Source organism: Pangasianodon hypophthalmus, chromosome 4 (genome assembly GCF_027358585.1).
Source record: "Pangasianodon hypophthalmus isolate fPanHyp1 chromosome 4, fPanHyp1.pri, whole genome shotgun sequence".
Classification (NCBI taxonomy): Eukaryota; Metazoa; Chordata; class Actinopteri; order Siluriformes; family Pangasiidae; genus Pangasianodon; species Pangasianodon hypophthalmus.
Window position 1 is genome coordinate 15,545,548 of NC_069713.1, and position 23,785 is coordinate 15,569,332.

Genomic DNA, 23,785 nt, shown 5'->3' on the forward strand with positions numbered 1-23,785 from the left:
TGACAGCTAACCAATCAGGAAGGGTGAAGGCTACCATATGCTTCCTCCGAGACACATGAAACCAGTCACTAAATCTTTTGGAAACCGCTGCACATGTAATTTCACAGGGCAGCTGAAAACAATCGGAGGGAAGTGATACATGAGCGTACATGAGCTCACAGACGTCCACAATTGGTTAGTGTCACTCTGATTGACAAAGGATAGAGTCATGCTGTCCATCTCAACCAGAGAGTACAATCAGTTTTGCTCTCTTGGACGCCTGGACACGGACAGCTGTGGCATCATCAGGATTCAAACTCAGATGATAGGGTGAACCCTTTCTACTGCACCACTCAAGAGCCTACTTTCTTGAATTCAACCTTGCCTCAAGTCCTGTCAAAGTCAGATTTTTTTTGTAGGAAATCCACTGTCCTTGACAAAAACTGATAAAGAACTAACCAGGTAAGTGCATTCATCAATACCGTGGGGTATTTGATTTATGTGATGTCCTACCAAGGTTGTGTTGTAGGTCCTCAATTGCTTCTTTGGCAGGAAAGAGCCGGCATGATTGGAACATCAGAGAGGCACGTGTTGTGGTGTGAGAGGCATTTTTATTGGACCAAATTCTGCCTTATCTAGTGTCACATTTGATGTGTTGGTGGAGTGAGTGGCGGTCCAGTTTCAGAGTGTTATGACTGAAATCTCCCGTTATATAACGTCCAGGTGGGCTTTTCTCTTCACAAATGGAAGATCATTAGATTATGGCATGATGTAAATCCAAGACAGTATCACAGAGTTAAATTCACAGGGTGATTAATATGGTTTGTATTTCAGAAATATTTCCTAGATTTTTGTGGAACACGTTTGACATAACAATCTTGCCTCAATTTATACAGACACATACACTCCCACTGCAGCATCAAGGATCATGCCGTTCAACTACGTGACCATGAAGTAATAAACCAAGGTTATTTGCCAGGATTTTAAGTTCGCTGATCTTGTTACAGACTAAGGACATGCTTCCAGGAAGCGGAGATGGTAAACCTCTCTTCCTGAATCAAACCAATACGTTGGTGCGCTTTTCTTTTCAATCTCCTTCTGTTGATGGGTCAGTGCTTGTGCATTGTGGCAGTGCATTTCAGGAGCAGTAAAAAAAATTCTGCAGATTGTGTCAGATAGTGCGTTGGGTTGATGGCATCTATCTGAATACCTGATATTTAAAGCATTTCCTGTGAATAAGTAATGTGAATGGGATTACCTTAACTAAAAATACATACAAAAAAAGACACAAGACGAGGCACTGAAACACAGGCATCATGGGCGCCGGAAGAGATATAAGAGTTTGTAAATCTCACTTGTCTTTTTCTGTTTGTGTATGCACATGTGTGTATGTACACTTATAACCCTACCTCTAGTGATTGGCGTGGTAGTATGCCGTCGAAGTACTGAAGTTGGGTCGAACACTCTCAGCTGACTCAGATCCCTAAACCGACACATGAAGTTCTGCTCCTCTTGCTGAGTATGTGCAGAAAGCACCTCTTTGGTCAGTCCCAGCCTTCCTCCTCCACTTCCTCCTGCTGCTGCTGCTGCTACTCCTCCAGCTCCTCCTCCTCTCCTGCCTCCATCTCTCTCAGTTGTAACTGCAGGGCTCGGCGGAGTTGGGGGTGGGGGCAGAGAAGGGGCAGCAGCAATGGCAGGAGGAGGAGGAGGTGGAGGAGGAGGAAGAGTATGAAGGACAGGAGGAGCAGGTATAGGAGTTGTAGGGGCTTCCTCCATTACAATGTCTAACAGAGAAAGAATAAGAGTCTATTAATAAAACTATAAAGGTGCATATATACTTCACTTTCACCATGTGTCTGTGCACACGCGCACCTGATATGCGAGCGGCATTGTTCACATACTCGCTTGCGTATCTTACGTAAGTCTGGAGGACCAAAACCGGCGGCCACTAGATGCCACATCAGGGCCAAAACATCTCCGTCCAAGTTTTCAAGTCAGACTATAAATGTGTAGCAATTTCATGCACGGCAATATTAAACAGACTGATGAGCTCCGTTTCCCTTGAAAACTTTCTGCCATGGGTGTGACTGTTGTCATGATACGCGTCTCAAATCAAAACCCCTCACCGTACATTCAAAAACATTTACTAATCTAGAAAATACCGGAGACTTTCGGTAGGTTTAAGGGGTTCTTAAAATTCAAACAATAGTTGTTTTTTCTATTACGGTTAGTGTTAGTACTCAATAATGGTCTAGAATAGTATATAAGAACGTGATTTAAGATATAATGTTAGTTTGTTTATTCAGTAGCAGATACATGCGTGTACATGTAGTAAACAGCACATATAAATCAATATTGAAAATGTTATGACTAGACGGAATGACACAGTCACACACACAATATATAGAATAAAGCTGCTCACCTGACTCTGGGGGTTTCTTGTCTCCCACATGGACAATGGTACTGCTGAAACTGCACTGGGACGTTACTGATGCTACACTCTCTGCCTTACTGTGTAAAGTCAGGGCTGGCAGTGATGTACTCTCACTAACCAGAGCTACTGACGGGCCTAGAGCACACAAACACACACACGCAAACACAAAGACCAACTTACCCACAATACTCCAAATTATAGCAGCAAATGCTATCCTACACTATTTGTGTTTTACTCCTTTAAGTCACTGTGTGAAATGGGGCACTGGATGATAAACGGTGATTACCTTTAGGGTTGCTGGGGGTGTCTTGCTGCTTATCATCATCAGAAATGGAGGATGCAGTACAGGAGGAGGAGCCACACTTCCTTTTTACTGTGTTTGGGACATTACAGCTCTCTAGATACCTACAGCCAAGATTTATTCTGTTATTGTACATACAAAACATTATTTGAACACTTGCTTTATTACTTATTAGTCTGCATCACTGAAATTGATATGGTTGATTTGCTATATACTTGGTCTGATTTGGTTTCACATTGCACTAATTAAAAAAAAAAAAAAAGCATGCTAAGGGGTGTGTGTGAAGGGGCAAGGCTGGAAATATCATCACAAAAGTCTTTTACTCAGTAATCAGTATTAAATAATCAGTATTGTTATGAACCATGCTATTCCTGATTTATTTTTTATCAGCTTTTTTTTTGTTGTGTCCTTTAGCACATATATCTAGAATACTTTGTATTGCAGTCTTCTGGCATTCACTTTAATAAATTACTGCCTGCAACCCAAAATGCACAGCATGTTTGGTTCACTTGTGCATTTGGTCGAAACAGGGATGAATCTTATTTTCACTGTGTGGTTTGACTGGAAGATGTCTGCCCTAAAGTGTAATTGCTATGTTCACACAAAGCATACAGAGGTTCTGTAAATGCAACAGGGATTGATTCACAGATTAAATCCTGCCAATGTGAAAGTGCCCTAAGAGCACATGAGGACAGGAACAACAGGAACACGTCTGACTGCACACACTTACCGTATAATGCTATCTAGGCAGTTGATTTGCTGGTAAGAGTACGCACTGGGCGGGTCCTTCCTCACCAGCTGAGAGAGGACTGGATCCTTTGAGGGTGGGGCCACGTCTGACACAGTGTCCACTACAGCTCGCAAAGAACCTGTTCAAAGAAGAGAAAACAGTTCTTGCATAAGCAACTGCTAAGAGAAACCTTGCAAGTAAATATCTTCTAGGAAATAGCTCATAGTGTAGATTGTCAGTTTTGTAAGTATGCACGTGTGTACCTGTGGCAGTGTGTTTCCTAGGAGGGGGACGGTTACGGGACTCGATAAACACTTGTTGGCCACTTGTCTTTACCATGTGAACATCTTTACAGATCTGCTGGAAGGTCATCTGCTCAGAGAGAAAACAGACACACAAAGCCAAGCTTTAACAACTAGCTCTCTGTGGGCCTGAATATGTGACTCTCTATCTCTCTTTACATCTTGCCTAGCAACTACTGTGTGTCTTGAGACACGATTCATGATTAAGGACATGTATTGTTTTTTTGTTGTTTTTTTTTTAACCACAGATGATTAATCAGATGAATAATAGCTATTACAAAAAATGACAGTGAAATGAACTGGATAAGAAATATCTCGTCCACACCAGCAGGCAGTGCTACATAAAAGACTATGTATTCCCCCAACGATAGCTACTCAAGGGTGTTGCCCAAGGTGTTGTGCTCTTTGGCACAAGCCTAACAACTAATTTTTCCAGCAGGCTGAGCAACCAGGAACCCACAGTTTCCTCACAGTCAGATCTATCTGCATGATTGACCACTGATCAAAGAAAGGCTGATGATTAACGCAGAAAATGAAGGCCAAAGTCAGCAGCTCTCAAATCCAAGTCATTTCATACCTTACAGTCCTTAAGCTGCTTCCTAAGTCAATTCCAAGTCAACTCCTAAACTGGGTCTTAGATAGAGGAGGAAGATTTAGGCTACTTTAATGACTTGATTGTAGTAGGATAGTGTGATTAATTTTTTTTAAATGTTGCAAAAACTAGTAGGTGGCCTATTAACCTGTCAGAACATGCTGACTTACAAGTCTAAATCTCATAAACTCAGCTCCAGGTTGAGTCAGGTTATAGACAAGCAAGTCCAAGACCAAGTCAAATTACAAAATGTGTGGATTTTAGTGCAAAATCTCAGGTAGAACATTGCTGCTGTGTATGTGTGTGTTGACCGGTTTGTGTGTAGCCGGAATTCACAGACTGGTTTACGCCCACTTTGAGTTTAATTCTGAATACAGATACACATAGTGTTTGGAATATTTAGAACACTAAACTGATATAGAGTGTATAACTGTGATACACTCCTAGTGTGTATGCGTGTGCTGACCGGTTTGTGAAGTTGAGCTGGATCCTCCAGAGTGGTGCCGTTGCTCTCTGATGATGAAGTGGCACTGGGTTGCAGCTCATGGGAGCCGTTACTTGCCAGACTGCCATAGCCCTGTGAGCTGCTGCTGTGTACGGGCTGAACCAGAAGCCGGTGGATCTGCTCGCTGAGATGTGCGATATCCGGAGTCAAGGTGCTCTCCTCCAGAGCCCTCGGCAGAGTGAACACATCCTCATTCAGTGGAGAACTGAACGAATGGAGGGACAATGAGGAAGTCAGAACACAGAAGAAAACATACATATGTGTATCTTTGACTGCAGACTGCACAACAAAACAAACATGGACAGATGATCAATGTATCACAAATACATTCCTGAAGATCTTCAAAAAAACTGATTGTCCTTTGATTCAGATAAACTGATTTCCAGTTCTGTTCATCTACAAATACTCTGTGTGTCCAGAGATATAAAACTGTTATATATAAAACTGTTCACGTAACCATGTGAAAGATGCAAGTCAAAAGGGAGAGTCGTCTGTGTGTGCGTTACAAAGTAAGGCTGTGGAAAGGTCACTGTATGAGTCACTGTATATTGTTAAAATTGATTATGGAGTAAAGCTGTTCAGGGGATAACATGACGAACGACAGAGGGGATAAGGAAATAATTCTGTGAGAAACATCCTCAGCATTGTGCCTATGTTTGTCTGAAAAACTGCACATGGTAGTGCATGTGTTCTTGACTGGTTGATGTGGGTGGATTGTGATGAATATTACGGATGGCTGTGGGTGTGTGTGCAAGTAGGATGCATATGGACACCTCTGTGACAGTGCACACACTGTGTGTGTGTGTGTGTGTGTGTGGGCATGTTTTCTATATCTTGGTCAGGACCCAATGTCCCCCCAAGGATAAGAATATCTGAGTTTTACAATACATTTGAAAATATTTATAATCAGATTCCACCTGTTTTTTTTTGTCTGATTACTTGACTACATGAATTCAGAATCAGCTTCTCTGTGAGTTTGTTTATAATGTACCCAGTACTGATTACGTCTGTATTCATTTGCAATCATCACCATGTTGCATTTCATCAGTAATCTAAACACTGTTTTGTCAGGGGGTCACAGACATTTATGAGCATGCTGAGGTCCTTACGTTCGGACTTTGTGGCGACCCACGATGAACGCCACCTTCCTGCTCCAAGGGTTAACAAAGGAGGACCAGGAGGTGTCTATAGTCAGATACTCTCCATTCCGGGCACACATTCGCAACGGAGAGTGTTCGAACGGCTGCCCTGCAAACTGCAGAACTACAGAGAGACAAAATAATATCAGTTTTAGTCTATGCATTCTACTCTTAGATTCAGTGTATGCAAATAAGAACAAAAGCACACCCTCTTTCCATTCCACAGTTTACATTTGATGGCATTAATTACAGTCATCTGAGGAGTGAAGAGATTCTTCAAAATTTCTCCTGAGTGCGAGAAAATGATTACTGTTACTAAAGGTAGTTCTATAAAGTTACTCAGTTTTTCCCACATGGCTTTTGGACATCGGCTTATTTCTTCTTATTAAATGATAATGGCATAGTGGAATTTTTAATGCGCTGTCTGGCACCTGAGATTAGATTAACCTAATAAAGAATTTTGTGTCTACATATAAAACCATGAACTTGAAAAAAATGTGCACTTTCTTTTTCAGACAACTGTATTAACATGTCACTTGCCCCTTTTTTTTTTTTTTTTTTTAAACTAATCTTATTATATTACCAGTCTACCTATAATTGCCTTGGGAATATGGCAGGCAAAGTCCATTAAAACTTAAAATCAAACCTGAGAGAAAGAAAAAGGGAGACTGTAAGAAATAAAAGAGAAAGATGAATAACAGTACATTACACAGCCACTAAAAGTGTTCTATATTAATATCACCATTGGCTAGTCTCTTTCTTTTATGCAGTAAAACCATTAAATCATTAAAAAGAGAGGACTTAAAAAGAAAAGAGAGAAAGAATAATGACAGTAAATTGCCATTAAAATGGTCACACACAGAAATCATCATTGGCTGCTCTCTCTTATTTAGTAGTACAACCATTAAAGCCTGAGGGTAAATATTCTATACATAAACCAATTCATCCATAAATTACATCCACTACTATCAGCATATTCATGCTGCATGTATACAGTGGTTTGATCGAAAAGGATCATAAGGTTTCCACAAACTTGTGGAGTCCGTGCCAGCTTGAGTGCACACTGTCATTAAAGTAAAAGAAGACATACCAAATACTAAAAACCTCTGAAATTCAGGTAAATATTTCAAACATTCTAATATTTCACTCAAGTTGTTGTCAGTAATATAATTTGCAATGAAAATTGTTGTATTAAATTAGAAAAGAATGCAAAATAGCAGTATTTTCACTAGCGCTCTCAGACTTTTGGACCCCCACTGTACATTATATTATATGAATATATTTGATGAATTGCAGCTGTATCTTTGTCAGCAAACTGATTGTCAGGACATGATTTTATTTCATCCTGTCTATTAAGTTTTAGCTTCTCTTCACTGTCTTCCAGTTCATTTTAGGATTGGCTTTATTGTTTGTTTTTCAAGCCTTAAATAGACCAGTCCCCGGTTACGCAGTAGACATTCTTTTTACACATACTGCTTCTAGACCTGTAGGGTTCTGTTCATAGCCGATTGTTCTTGGCTAAAAAAAGAAAGGTGATCATGCTTTTGCAGCCCCTGTGCTGATACTCTGGAACAGTCTACCTCTAGACCTTGTCTAAAGCATTGAAGAGTGGTAATTAGCTGAAATATTTGTTTAAATATAGCACTTTGTTCAACAGATGCTTTAAATGTGCTTCATAAATTGAATGTACTTACACAAACAAAAACATATTGTGTATGCATGACTCACTGACTAGACATACACTCGACATCCTATATTTTTTAATTTCAGTTTTACAATCTGGTTATAAATCAAATGAGCAGGTTATTATTTTTAAAGTACTCTGCTGTCTGCAAGGTGAATCATAAATTCTTCAACCCAGTTATCCCCATCCCCTCTGTTAAAGCTACACTCACTGTCCACTTTATTAGGAACACCTGTACACCTGCACATTCACCTCAAGGTTTGGGGTTTTGTGCATGCTGAGATGATTTTTTGTTCACCACGGTTGTAAGGAGTGATGTGTTGAGCTACTATATCCTTCCTGGCAGCTCGAACCAATCCGGCCATTTTCCTCTGACCTCTTGTATCAACAAGGCGTTTCCATTCACAGAACTGTCTCTCACTCAATGTTTTTTTTTCTGCACCATTCTGTGTAAACTCTAGAGACTGCTGTGTGTGAAAATCCCAGGAGATCAGTAGTTTCTGAAATACTCAAACCAGCCCATCTGGTACCAATATGTTTTCTTCATTCTTATGTTTGATGTAAACATTAACTGAAGCTCTTGACCTGCCTCTGTATGATTTAATGCATTGTGCTGCTGCCACATGATTGGCTGATTGGATAACTGCATAAATGAGGTGGAGCTGAGCCCTTTTCTAGGTGATGGTGGAGGCAATTTCCTGGTCAGTGAAATGTAAACAGAAGCACAATAAAGAAAATAACAGAGAAAGAGAGAGAGAGAGAGAGAAAGAGAGAGAGAGAGAGAGAGAGAGACTCACTCTTCTTATGGATGGCCACCATCATTGGTCTGTCCTCTGGGTGGAGACAGAGCAGCACTGGGGTTCCTACCAGGTCCTGAGGCAGATAACCCAGAAGTGGCACAGCTCTCTCATCAACCTCCTGGAAGAGACAGCTGGGTGTGTGACTGGTGGTAAAGATTCGCTTATCTGGAGGAATACGAGGAGCTGATAGAGACGGAAAAAGAGATAAGTGGTTCAGACAGTGAAAACGTGTGAGAACAAAAAGAGTCCTTGTAATATGTGGATCTATAAAAATGGTTAAAACTGTATAAAGGTGAGCGGAAGATTATATCAATTATTTCTGTACAGTGACTTCTGATATACAATCACTGCTGAAGACTTGTTTATATAATTGACTGATAGAGGGAGAAAGGGTGTGTGTTTTACCCTCGTATCCAGAGTGTACTCTCTCAGCGATGAGCAGGCAGCAGGGCTGGGGGTCTGCAGTGTCCGAGTCTCGCAGTGTGAGCTGGTACGGGGTCAGTCTGAACGGGTAATAGCGCATGTCTCCACTGGAAGAGCCATCTGCGCTGATCCTGCAGAACATGGATTTCTCCTGGGTACACTCCACTGGAGGGGACGCTACACACATGCAGGAAAAACTTATTTCTTAACATGCTCACACTTAGAATAAGGCCAAAAACTAGAACAAGAACTTTCAAAACTAAAAATGATCAGCTGAGTAAACTTTCATATTATTCAAAAAAATTTTATGGTTAAAACTGACAAAGATTAGCATGAACTCGATTTTCATATTTATAAATGTTCATGCTTATAATTAGTGTAATTATAATTACAAATAGTCCATGTAATTGTAAACTGTAACAGTGATGCTTTCTCAACAGCTCTAGTCACATTTGCAGGTACTACTGATGAATATTCCACACTGGACATCTAGTATGCTTGCAGATACTTTGCCAAATAGGTTCTCTAGCTTTGGTGATTAGAAACTAGTGAGAGTAAAATCAAAGTAAAATCAACACACACACACAAACTAAAACACACAAAGACAGACCCACGCACCAGATCCGATGCAGGAGGCCCATGGCGGTAATCTGCAGGGGGCAGTGCTGCTGTAGAAAGTGCTGACGTCCTGAGGAGCGAGGAGCTCTGAAAACAGCGCCCCCTGCAGCTTCTCTGGTTTACTTCGCAACAAAGATGAACCCTGCGGAGAGATATACACCACCTTCCCCGACAGGAATGACACAGCCATGGAGAACGTGTCCTAAAAAGAAGGGAGAAGTGTCAGAAACTGATAGCTTTCATACATGACAACTGAATTTACTGTTACTGTAGTACACTACCACATCATTACATCTGACTTTTGACATACATTTTGATATTTAAGAAACCTAAAGTTAATTAAAATATGCTAGTTCACATTCTCCCCTCATAGCCAACTTTTTTTTTTTTTTGTCACCTGCCAGTTCCCACCCACCAGCCAACTCTCCTCTATCATACAATAACTACCAACCAGAGTAAAAGCTAACACATGCTTCCTTTGAGACACATGATGCCACCCACTGCATCTTTTCAAACCGCTGCTCATGCTGCATCACAGCATGGCGTATCACATCTGGAGGAAAGCTGATTCTGCCCTCTTGTGCATATGAGCACGATTGGCTAGTGCCACTTTGACTGACAGGGGAGAGAGAGAGAGTATGCCATCCCTCCCATCCAGAAGCCACGGATGGCTGTGGCATTGTTTTCCACCATTAATTTCACTTGATAAAGAGTTCACCAATATCAGCTACCAAAATGATGCTTTTGGGCATTTAAGAGAATTTGAAACCAACTACTCATCCCAGCTTATTGCTTCTTTTCTAACATATATTTGGGGCATTTTCTAGATCTCCTGGTGTATTCTATGCATAATTTTATAATGATTTATATATATATATATATTTTTTTTTTTTTCCAATACATGAGGCACAAAAAGCAGATCGAGAGAAAGAGAGAAAGAAGACTAGTAGAGGGAGAGACAGACAAATGTGTATGAATTTGAATAAAAGTGTAAAAAACAGGTATGAGTAAGGAGTAACACTCAGGTCTCACGTGTACTAATCCTACTCTTTGTGATAAAACAGGACCTTTAACTAGACAAGAAGCTTTGATGGATATTGTAAACTGAGGTAGAGTTCAGGTATTAGAGCCCTTAGAGAGAGAGAGAGAAAGAGAGAGGGTCAGAAGGGGGAGCAAATACATTATCAAGATTGGGAAAAAAGAGAGCATGATGGAGGGACTAGGGCATTAAGAGAAAATGTTGTATGAACACGTGAATGTGTATGTTGTGTTTGTGTGTGTGAGTGTGTATGTGTGTGCACATCTGGGCACGTACTGTGTTTTTCAGCGTATATTCTGAGGTAATGTTATCAAGCTCTTCTATGGTGAATGTGGAAAGATCCAGACTGCAGCCATGACACTCTTCAACATTCCACTGGTGATAATACTCCTGATTGGCTGGAAAACAAAAAAGCAAAGTCATGAATATATACTTTACAGGGGCAGTTTGTCATGTTTAGGGCCCTCGGCTGCGTGCAAAGCAAACTTCAATTCCAGTAAACCAACATCCCCTAGTCCACAGTTGAATCTCCATATGCCTAATTAGTTACCTCTTAACGAAAAGGGGAAAACGGAGCACACACACTCACACACACAATGGCCCCTCACCTTGGACTTGTTTGACGCAGCTAAGGGCGTATTTGAGGGCATTGAGGGTGCTGGAGCGCCCTTTGGTCTTCTTCTCAGCGGGAAGGCGAATCTTGAGCTCCTTCAGTGCCCTCATCAGCTCCTTCTGGGTCTGCACTCGAGCTGACTGCTCACTGCTGCAGCCGCTGGTGGATGAAGGATCCTGCTCTGAGCTTGCACTCAACAAACTGTATGCCAGTGAGCTGCTGGGAGGAGATGGACTCTGGGAGTTTGAGCTGAGACAGTGAATAAAAAGAAACAAAGAAAGACAGAGAGTTGGAGAAGCAGAGAGAAATAATGGTAGGCAGTGAACGGAGAGATCGTGAAAATTACCCTTTGTGTATTAGAACTTAAGTTCATCTATGGTTCACGATATTACAGGTTCATTTATCACGACTTTCTATTAAAAACAAAAATTTATTTATATTCCATATTCTGCTCTCTCATTTCACGTTTCTCACCTCTTGTTGCTCTCGGTGGTCTCCAACATCATGCCAGAATCTTTGCCATTATGACTTGAGGAGCTCTGGTAACTTCGCATGGACTGTCGTCCCCTGGAGCCATTCTCTCTCTCCAGCCCTCCTTCACTCTCCCGTTCTCCGGAGTCGTTGCCGCTCGATAGTGCGTCCATGTCGTCCAAGTTCGGCCCCCGGTTATCACCGGATAATCTTGCGGGTCCTGACTCGCCTCCTGGAGATGATCCTGTCCCTCCATTGGCTGGATTTGATGATGGTGAGCTACCACTCATGCCCGGTGAGCTGGTCTGCGGCACCATCTCTTCTTCCTCCTCGGCCCCTCCTGCTCCCACCCTAGGAGCATTGCTGGGGGCGGAGTCTGAGTTGTCATCACTCATAGTACGGTGAGAATACCTGGTGATAAGTCTCACCTATTGCGTTTGAAAAATCGATAGACTTTAACTAGGTTGGGCTGCAGGAACTGTAGAGGCAAATCATTTTGGGTTGAATCTTCCTCATGGGCTAACATAAAACATTCTAGACATTTTGTAACACACACTGTCCTTTACGAGTCTTAAAAGCAAGTGGGTGGAGAATCTGTACCCTCCAACCCCTTGGGGGGAATGATGATGAACTGTGAGATTATCCTTTGAGCAAGAGGTAAATAAATTGTTAATTTCAGAAACGTCGAAGGCCAAAAAACATGCAAGCAAAAAGGCTGCTTATGAAACAGTCTTGGATGCAATCTTGCAGCCAGATGGACGCAAACAGAGTGTGAAAGAGAGAAAGCAGCAAAAAAACAGCATCTGAAAGACTCGGCTCTCCCTTTTCAGGATCTGTCTGTTCCTCTCCTTTATCCCTGCTTGTCCTGGTCCTCTATCCTATTTTCTAGAAGCTAGGGAAGAAAAGAAAAAGGTGCATCAATTAAAAGAATATAATCTGAAGATTACACTCTGAATATTCGCTCTTTTACAGTTCTAATGACTTTAAGATGTTAAATCAACCACAAAGGCATGTCACAGTTCCATTTGGAAACACTGGTGGCTGTTGGTTTTCAGAGTTAAAAATGCCTTACTTTAAATTATGAAAAATGACAAACAATCACTGCTACAAATTACTACCAACACAGTCTCTCTCGGCCATTGCCTACATTACAAGTAGTCCTATAGTCCTATATGTCATCCTCAGACATGTCTGGGTCCCTCTTCTCTTCAAGCTCTGCTCTCTATCATTCTTACAACCACACCTCTGACTTTTTATGCACTTCTTATGCACTCAGTCTGCCACAACCCTGCAGCAGATCTGGGATCATATGGTGATATGCTTGGAGACGAAAGCTGCACATGTAGAAGGTCAGAGAGTGCCTCTGTTTATAGCATCGACTGCAGTCAGCAATTTAGTCAGTGCTTCAGTGTATCTACATATATAACCAGTTATGTTTTTTAATCACAGCTAACGTTTTCTTGTGTTTTAAGGGAAATGACACATTACACCAAAGTTCTCAAATTCACTCAGGTCTTTATGTCTGGTCTGTCAGTCAAAATGATTTTTACATCCATTTGACAGTTGTTTGAGTGTTCACTTTGAAAACTATATTTAAGACTACTCAGTGTTCTTGATTTAGATATGATGAATCAACAGAAGTATAATGACATGCCTTCTTCTTGGGTTGTATTAAATTATCACCCAGTCTAGTTGCATACTGGAATTTAAATGGGTGGATGGAGAGTAAAAAATTTTGACCTTTTTCCTATACTGGTATGATCTATGTCTCTATAACCATTTTTAATGCCCCAAATGCTTAGACTATCTCTGCATTCTTACAGTGTGATCAACAGTATTGGAACGGGAATTTCCGAGCTCTATCTCTATATGTCTCTTGGGGAAATGTCTAATCTCGTAAGCTCTTTGGTACGCAGTATATTAAGTGTGTTGGAAACGCAGAAGTGAAGACCAGGAGACTCGAGATCTGTACGCTGTAGGTTTATATTCATTTTAGGGACAGTCCTTAGGGGTGGAGACAAAGGCATTCAGGTGACAACCTTAAACAGTAGGGTATGCAAAGGAAGTAAGCAGTTATAGGAACCCGCCCCAGACTCTGGAGTTTCACCAGCCCTAATCTGCATGACTATACCACGCAGACACTTCATTATTATAGAGATAAAGAAAAGTCCACACCTCAGGTACTGATGACTGTGAACAATAGCCACGAATTCAAAGAATGTTGCAGGGGCACCAAGAGCCATCACAGACAAAAGGTTACCATGCTTGTTTGACTCACAATAAAGAGAACAGGAACTGTCAGAAACCTCCTACTACAAACTTTGCTTAACGTTATCATTCAGCTGATGCTATTGATGCTTGCCTATCAAACAAAATACACATATAGGAAAACAGTGACTCTTAAATTTTTATTCCTACAAGTGTCGCAAGTCTTTGTGTCATTCTTGTTTCTGGGATCACTGGTGATGTTTCAAGAGATCCGACACTGCTTATTTTAGGGTTGACTTATTTACAGACAAATGCAACCTTTCAGATAAATTTTGCCTGTATATCATAAGATATCCACCCACATAAGCTTGAAAAATCTTTCTGTTTCTTTATTATATCATATATATTATATATATATTATATAGTGCTCTTTGGCTCACAGATAACTGAGTCCTGGAATCTGCAATCCGTGGACTTTATTTCCATGGTAATTTTTAGGTGCTGACTTGTTGAATCGTGAATATTGAGACAAGATTGTCTGAAAAAGTATAACACATATCATTAAAGAGTTACCACTAATAAACCCTCTAAACTGTAAATTTTCATGTAGCCATCCCATTGACTATGCCATTCACGACAAAGTACCAGAGATTTGCAGCCTCTATCTGCACTAGTTACCCCATCATCCCAATGTTGAAGGAAATCCCTGAAAACTAAGAGTGCGGTACCGCAATGAAGTAACTCAAATTTTATTTATTTATTTTTAAACTTCCATTTCTTTCTGTTATGCACTCCTTTCCATTTGTTTGATTGATGCTTTGAGTTTGAGTGTTTCCTCTGAGTTTTGAGATTTTATATGCATGTCATTACTCATTTAAATAAAGACACGCCCACAATTAACCATATTTGGTATGTAGGCACTGAGATGGAAACCTGGAAACCCTGGTTAATTATATTAGCTTTTGGTGATGGAAAACATACATCTAGAAATGCTCAAAACGAGCTGCTAGACTGTATGCTGTTGACTCTAAACTGCCTATTACAGGATTTCTCTAAAAAGCCTATAAGTCAAGTGTGATAGCCACTTCTGATGAGGACCCAGGTGTAAATATATGGGCTTTAATAAATCTGGAGGGATTTTTTCACCTGCGGAAAACATTTACACACAATTTTACTACATGACTGATAAATCAGACCTTATGTTTGTTATGCAAGATATTGTTTTTTTCTTTTTGGTCTAGAATAAACTGCGAACGTTTGAGAGAGACTGAGATAATGCAACTATTCCAAAATCTATTTGAAATCTGTCCAACGGTCCTTTTGAAAAGTCACGTCAAATTTAGCACTGTGCAGAAATACATAAACCGACCAGCAGACTGTTTTATAACAGCGCGCGCTCGCTCACGCGCGCACACACACACACACCATCTGCGTGTAGTCGTGATGCTGTTGTCATAGAAACGTGCGTTTAGCATCACGACCAGTCGCCATTAAAGACGAACAGAGCAATGACTATCAGCCGATCATAATACAGGACAGAGCACATGAGCACGTGCTTGAAGCGCTTGTGCGCGGTTTATATGTAGGTTAAATAGGCTACACTGCGGACCCATGATTTAGGCTAATACAAACCAGGTTTGTCTTATAATAGAAATCACAGTGCATGGCTATTTTTGACGGTCAACAACTCCAAACAGCTCCCTGCTGAGCATGTACTTACTTTATTCTTCACGTGTAGAAACTACTATTGTTATTATAACGCACTATGCAGTGCACTTATCTAGGGAGTAGGGAGGCATTTGGGTGTTAACCAGTAACTAAGTTACAACCACACGCACGACTGCATCCCACTGAAGCGACTTACATGCACTCATCGTACACCGGAAATAACACAGCGCTGCATGCAGACAGGAGCTGTTCAGGTTTTGACCGAAGCAGGAATTTCTCCAGAAAAACGACAAGCTCGTGCTGTCTCTCCTCTCCAAGTCAGCGTGTATACGCTTGTTGTACCGAGCCACAGGTCCGCGTGAGCGCTGCCGCCGGAGTTCCGCCCCCACGCCAGGACCGACCTATTGCGTAAGTCCTTTTGGACAGCGCGCACGCTGATTGGCTGAGAGCTCGCGGTGACCGGGCCGCGTTCTTGTAAACACATAGCGCACGTGTCAGAGGCGGCGGGTTCCTCAAGCCTGGCTCAGCGCTGATTGGTGGAAATGACTAGCCAATCACATAAGGGTTCCTGCTCCATATATAAGCGCAGTGACACGCGCGCGCAAAGAGTGGTTCAGGGGTTGTGTTAGATATGCAGGCCACACCATGTAAACACTCTCTCTCTCTTTCTCACTCACACACACACACACACACACACACTAGTGACATGTACACTTTTCTCCATGTTTTCTAGATGAACTGAATGATAGGATAGAGTCAACAGTTTACACACAATTGTTTGCACTGGTTACAATACTGTTCTGTTGAACTGTGTAATTAGTGTGTACGGTCATCACACTCTTGTGTATTTGCACTTCATTTAGTCCATAGTACTGCTGTACTATGTGTTGCACCATGGTCCTAAAGAATTTCACAATGTATATGAGCTATGTGACAACAAAACCCACTTGAATAACAATGGCAATAACAAGAACTGCAGAGAAATCACAAGCTGCAAGGCAAAATCTAAAAAGATTGCAATACAGAGAATAAGTTTTAGCTTGGAAAGTAGACCACCAGTGCTAGAAGACCTGAATGCACCAGAAGGCTGATTAAACTGAGAAAGTGATTGACAAATGGAGGCTAGAGCATGTAAGGCTGCTGAAGGTAATATTAAAAATATGTATTCAAAAGAAGAGTAGCTCATAGAAAAGAGGGGAGCGATGCTGTGTCTGATCAATGTGCTTAAGAACTCAGCCAAGTTATGAATAAACTCAAGTCTATTGAGAGTTTGAGCTGGAAGACTGATAAGGAAATTACAGCAATCATTTAATGTGTTTCAGCACCTTTCATGTTAATTAGAGGGTGACAGCATTTGATGGTGCAAAATGGAAAAAAAAAAGTAATGAAGCATTTCCAAGGGAGCATGTCACCTTCCCTGAGTCTCAGAGCCAGTCCTGATTCTGAACAATGCTTGTCCACCAGACCAACATGTCCTTCACACAGCTAAACGTACATTATCATGGAGCTATAAGTTTAGATCTTGAAAACATACAAGCTGAGGAAGACTGGTTTGTGCAAATGATGGATATGACACTACTGAGTTCAGTACAGTTAGTGTGGTGCAGTCAGATTCAAGGATTTGAATAATGTAAATAGCTAGAAACATACACTGTATGAAATGATTTAGAGAGAATTTAGAATGGCTTAAATAGGGGTTTTGCTCAGGACACCCCAGAATTTCACAAACACCACTGCTTATTCACAGGCTATGACAAGACAGCAAGAAGAAGAAATAAGTTGAGTGAAGAAATAAGTGAAGAAGAAATAAGTTGAGTGGTTGAGAAATTAAATGTAAACTCTCGTGGTAAGTTGGTAAAATACCTAAAAGAACCAGGAAAAAACTTATCAACAAATGCTTGGAAACATGAGGGAAGGAGTGAAGGAGAGAAGCAGTGGAGAGCGTGTTGTTACTGACTTTGTTCTCAAAAGTGTGGTAAAGCCTGACATACACAGAATCTTATAATGCCATTCAAAATGCTGACCAATGTTTTTAACACTGAGGTGGACCATGGAAAAAGTGATCATTAATTTTGAATATGATGCTATGTGATCCAGATATTACTGCTTAGAAATGTCTGAGATATAAAGCCTGTAGAGAGTGAATAAAAGAAAAAGTCTACTGTAATTAGTAAACAATGTTCTCTCTTAAGAAGGACAATACACAGATTTCTTTGAATAATTTTTGATCAGCATACAAATGTAGCCATGGCAGTGATATACACATTCTTGAAGCTAATCTGTGTCTATGGCTATGAGTATTAATTATGGATGCTATGTGAAACTAATAGGCAACAATGTGAATTAAGAGCTTAATGGTTTTTTTTTTCTTTTTAGCTACATAAACTAGAGACTTAACACATTTTTAACATGTGGTATATTATATTATATTTTTACAGTTTCGTATAACATTCAGGATTCTACTAACAATGACGTTGATACGGCCCTCATTTGGTCCAGATTTGAATAAAACAATTGAAATATTAAACAAAAAAATCAAATGAAAACATTTAAAAATATCTTCAAAATAGTGTCTGACACTCCAAATTGATTGCCTCATTCCATTCTTTGAACCATGCAGAAATAACACTCTTTTCTGTCATTCTGAATTGTTTCTCTTACTTGTTCCACTATCTCATGTATTATGCAGCAGAAGTGACTACTAATCAGATGGAGGACCATCTATATAATAATTTCTCTTGTTTTCAAGAACCCTTACCCCTACAGCCCTGATCTGAATTGCTTTTAATTACTTCCATAAAACAACTGATATGCTACTGTTATGAAAATCAATTGCTCTCTTATTAGATAATTAGGAATACAAGACACCAAATGTATTCAGCTAAACATAATTCAATTCAATTTTATTTTTATAGCGCTTTTAACAATGGACATTGTCAAAAAGCAGCTTTACAGAAATATATATAAATTTCAGAACTAACTTTTAAACATATAAATTTATCACTAATGAGCCAGCCAGAGGCGACGGTGGTGAGGAAAAACTCCCTGAGATGATATGAGGAGGAACCCTTGAGAGGAACCAGACTCAAAAGGGAACCCATCCTCATCTGCATGACACCGGATAGTGAGATTATTTCTTTTCTATAACTGTATACTATGTAGTCAAGAAGTGCAATTGTGTAAACAGGAACTTATGAGCAAGAAACATTATTAGTGCTTCACCAAATAAGCAATAATCCTGAATATTAAAGTTCCTCAACAAGTTTTGAGGAGGAATATTTTATAAAGTTGGTTGTGCTGCCCTCTTCTCCAGGGCCTGGATTAATCTTATGGCTGTCAGTGGCCAGTTAATACACATTACATTCAGAAAAAAATTCAAGGCTGCATCCCAAACTGCATAATGCACTTTATGTATTGTTCCTTAATAGTAATAAACTCATTAGTTAATCATAAACCCACAGTGACAAAGTACACCAGTAATATGCCGTTTGGGATGTGGCCCAAATATTCTTGACTCTGAGAACATTATTATCTGCTCCCGTTTCCTCAGTATTACAGACGTGTTATGAGAATGAAAAACTTGATGGTGCACATTGATGTGACTGTCACAGTTACTGAGTACCAGCTGAGTACTGGTCTGTGGGGTGAATTACACAAAAAAAAGGTTTGTATCTCAGAGACCAATATAGAAGTGAACTAGCCCATTAAATCTAGCTAGCTAGATTTGTACAATCACTTCTGATGTGTGTATTTTTTATTATAAAGAGGGAGAGCTGAAGCCTCAGATGACTCATTTTTGTCCATTATAACTAGGTTTGACATATTATATATACATATATATATACATATATATATATATATATATATATATATATATATATATATAAATATATATTAGTTGAACAGTGCAGGAATGCACACGCACTTGCTATGGCTCTTGATGAAAAAGTATTCTTGCTGTTAGCCTTGTGCTTTTTGTCTGTAGCCATGAGTAAATATTCAGTAAAATAATTTGCAGGTGTAGTCAGAGGTAAAAAGGCTCTTGTTAACACAGTCTGCTGCCACCGTAAGGTGAAAGGAAAAATTGCAACGTGTTGGCCGGGGGCCACCTATCATACATTGTAAGAGGGACGCTGTGGACCAGTTAACATCTGTCCACAGGCTGCATTTGGCCCTGGGGCCAGACTTGAGACACCCCTGTCCTACATGAATAATGTTCATAATCATAGATACATATTTAATTTTTTTCACTTAAAAGGTCTCATTTAATTGAAAGAACACGCTAACCCCTTTTTGGGGACAATCATTATAAATTCATAATTTGAGACAAGACACTATCGAGCTACAAGCTAACAAAAACCCTTTGCACATTTATGATTATGTTAAGAGTAAAGCTGCACTGTGTCCATATAATTACAATTTAGATACTGTCTAATTACCCACCCTCTTGGTTTTCAATGCAGCTGCCACTAGTCAATATTTTTCTTACCACTGACTCCATTACAGTTTTTATCTATGCTCCTAATTCCTAATATTGGCTGGAGACATGAATTCATCAAATAGGAATTTGAATTTGTTCCTGTAACAACATTCATATTAACCAATCACTGGCATCCAAAATCATCAGTGTGTGCCTTCATCTCCTCCATTCATGAACTACTTTATGATGCACCAGTCAGCTCAATTTGGCATGAATCTTCAACTTCTGATATGGTCAGAGACATAATATTTTAAACCAATAAACAATGTGTACAATTTTCTTTGGAAACCAACTAGTGTTTCTGATAGAATTCTCAAGCAACTCAGATATGGGACAAGTAGCAGGCACACACTGAACACATGAACGTGTATTTCATTTTCAGTTATCATCAGACAGAAGCTAGAGACAGACGTTCCTCATGCACATGAGAAATTCTCTCACCCGAGGTTGTGAGAGCTGTATGACATGTTCAAGCACTGGTTTGTATCGCCTTTATTAATTTTAATGCATTTCATTTGAACGCTGAGAACTTGCACTCCAAAAGACTGTTGTAATACAAAAGAGTGAAGGCTAAAATGCCAGCACTCTGTTATTGGTCACTTAGGCTTCTGACTTGTTGCAGGTTGGTGACTGACTTCTTCAACTAAGAAATGCCTTGGCCAACAAAACTGACCTGACAAAACACAGCTATACATATCCCAGAGGACTTTTGCACTCTGCTACAGCTGATAAAGCCGTGACATTTACAATTTCTTGATAAGCTGAACAAACTTTAGATACAGTAGGTAAAGCAACTGTAGTGCAATGGCCATGTTTAAAAGCAAATTTTGGCAAGCCAATTGATTATTGTGGTCTGCATTATGCCTCAATAAATACAATAGTGAGAAGATACGGAACGTTCAGGAGATATCATGCATAATACAGAGAAGACAAGAGATATCATCCACACTGTGCCTTCCACCAGAAGTTGCTAAGGAACAATATAATGCAAAAGAATATAAAGACCAAGGTAAAAAAAGATAATTTGCAGAAGAGATGTGAATATATGAATATAAATGAATATAAAGTGTCAACTGGTGAGTAATTCAACAAATTCTATTAGATTTATGAATCAAAAATGCATCAGTTAAAGTGCCCATGAAATCACAACTGGCATTTTAGGGCTTTTTGTATGAGTTTCTTGGGCCAGTATGTCGATATTCTCATTTACAGTTTGTAATTTATAATTATAATTTTGAAAACTTTTGATGATACACATTGTACTCGTCTACTCAGTGTCCAATCGGAAATATGGCTCGGCTTCATAATCCAACTGTGATTACTGATCTACAGTAGCAGCTACTTAGCCACAAACATGGGTCATTTATGTAGTTTTGGTCATGCAGTTTCATGTATGTTATTCCCAATCTAAACCCTCTTGTGTGTTGAAATGTAATTTTTTTCTTTTTTTCTTTTTTTTGGAGTTTTATGGATGTATGCCTACACTCACTCCCCTTACATAAGACTTGATCTCATCTCAAACATCACTCCAAAAAAAAAAAAAAAAAAATCACAGGTTGCACTGAAACTTACTGTGGTGGAAAAGACTGCTGCGTGCCAGTAGCAAAAGGTCCAAGGTCCAGTACCAGTCCAAGGCACAATGGCTGGAAATCTACTCTAAGAAACCAAACATGACAAAGTCAATGTCAAATTGGCAGTGAGAAATCTGACACATTTGAAAGCAAGCTTTAAACTCTTGTCTGCTTTATTTAGCAGCCAGTGTTGAGGAGGGTGGGAGGTATTGTGTATCTCAAACACTACTGGATGTTGTGGAGGTCAGTCAAGCCCTCTGATCCTCTCTCTCTCTCTCTCTCTCTCTCTCTCTGACTTACTGTTTCAAAAAAAAATACATCAACATATGAACTCAAATTACGGCTCTCAAGCCACTTCACTGGCACTTAAATCCTCTAAAAGAAAGTGGCCAAGTCATCCCGTCATCCAAGCCATCCTAAATCTTTTGCAGGGAAAACTGACTAGAACAACTGACTAGAGGAAAAAGAATCAAGTGAAATGTTCATGGAAGACGTTAAATCCAGATGTTTATGCAATTGTGTATAAAAGCGCTAACTTTCAGTAAGTTGTTTTTTGTCTGATTACACAATGGTTCAAATTTGACATCACAGACACCCGACTTCATCTATAGCAGTTCTTACTTTCATATGTGACTCATTTTGTATATTCAGGTTAGAGATTCTTAGTTTCAAAAGAGGTGGGTGGCTGCAGATGGCGAAGTGGAAATGACTTCTCTTGAGTTTTGTGGTTGGCCTTCAATTATTACAAGTGATTCTTGTGGAATTCACACTTGTGGCTTTTTTCACCTTCGTACGCTCATATAACCCAAAGTACGCAATGCCAATAGATTAAGTGCAGAGAAGGATTGTTTACAGTGTAAGCACTTTTACCAAGGTGACTATTGGTTATTAAATGTACAAACATGCATCATGTTGATGCTGCAACTGTATTTACCTAAATACAACTATAACGATCTGTGCTATTTGCACAAAAATCATAAAATCAGAATGCACACACATTCACACTTATGGGCAATTAAGGATAGCCACTCCACCTACTGTCATGTTTTTGGGAGCTGGGAGGAAACTGAGGAAACTGAGAGAACCCAGAAGAAACCACAGATACAGGGAGACTATGCATATTCTTCAAAATACTGATTACAAATAATGCATTTTGTACGTTACTTTTTGGTTTTTATACATAGATGTACATTTGTTCTTGCAGTCATCTATCTTTTTCTTGATCTACTGTATATTTCATGTTACTTCTCAACAAGAACCTGCCTTTTAAGAACATATCTGGTAATTGCATAACTGATTTTCACTCTCGTAGAATTTCTTTTCCTATTTTACATCTAATACAATTTTTCTTCTAATCTGAACAAGTGCACTTTTTGGGCTAGGAAAACCAGAGGAAATGTTTGGCTTAAATGAAATTAAGACTATCCTCAGGCAATCGTGGATATGAGTCTTGGTCAGAGAGAAATGGGTGTTTGTTTCAGTAGTATTCCTGTGAAAAATACCACGTATAAGCGGCTCCAAATATGATGCGAGTAAAACAGGCCAGGACTCATGTTTAAGAAGCTCTCTCTCTCTGATCTATTCAGTTTCAAACATAACAAAGCCCACACGCTGGTATGCGCACCACGGGTTTGCTGACGTCTAAAAGTCAATCAGCTCCACCTTAAGCTGTCCATTATCAGGTCAGCATCTGCTCGGCATTTGAGTTTTCCTTCACGGTTTTTTCCTGATGACGGGCACCTCGTCAATGGCATAATGGCCGCAAGTATTCTTGAAAAGTGCTGCTGATTACTATGCATAAGATTATAAGATGTAGTTACAAGGCGGTCAACTTTTCCACCATGTTAATCATTGCTTTGCCATTTCCCTGCATTTCCTAATGATCCTAAATAATTTCCTAACGACTAAATGATCAAAGATAGCAAATCTCTGCCATTCTTAGAATGCATTTGGGATATTTACTGGCTCAAACTGGCTCATGTCATCAAATGTTATAGACACTCAGTATATGAATTTGGATGAAAATAATGACCATGCAGTAAGCCAGACTACAGTTCACTCCACTCTACTGTATCTGCAAGCTCAAAGGTAATTTTTTAAACCAACCAATCAGACCTTGGTAAAAATGGACTTAGATTCTGACAATCAAAAAGCTCTATGGGACAAAAAAGCTCTGTGGAGTACCAGTGCTCACGTCATTGTCACGTCTAGCATCATTTGTATCTTGT

At 39.8% G+C, this 23,785-nt stretch overlaps 1 protein-coding gene across 1 annotated transcript in view; it reads right to left on the minus strand.

The window, feature by feature from the left end:
* per1b (period circadian clock 1b) overlaps positions 1-23,785 on the minus strand; it is a 32,970-nt gene that overhangs the window by 6,868 nt on the left and 2,317 nt on the right. The window contains exons 2-15 of the mRNA XM_026935919.3: positions 21,559-21,642; positions 11,634-12,522; positions 11,155-11,408; positions 10,823-10,944; positions 9,508-9,709; positions 8,872-9,066; positions 8,464-8,649; positions 5,953-6,106; positions 4,805-5,048; positions 3,708-3,816; positions 3,445-3,583; positions 2,700-2,818; positions 2,402-2,548; positions 1,389-1,763 (exon numbers count right to left, since the gene is read on the minus strand). Coding sequence (XP_026791720.3) covers positions 1,389-1,763; positions 2,402-2,548; positions 2,700-2,818; positions 3,445-3,583; positions 3,708-3,816; positions 4,805-5,048; positions 5,953-6,106; positions 8,464-8,649; positions 8,872-9,066; positions 9,508-9,709; positions 10,823-10,944; positions 11,155-11,408; positions 11,634-12,025 — 2,638 coding nt within the window. The 5' untranslated portion in view covers positions 12,026-12,522; positions 21,559-21,642. The remainder of the gene's footprint in view (positions 1-1,388; positions 1,764-2,401; positions 2,549-2,699; positions 2,819-3,444; positions 3,584-3,707; positions 3,817-4,804; positions 5,049-5,952; positions 6,107-8,463; positions 8,650-8,871; positions 9,067-9,507; positions 9,710-10,822; positions 10,945-11,154; positions 11,409-11,633; positions 12,523-21,558; positions 21,643-23,785) is intronic.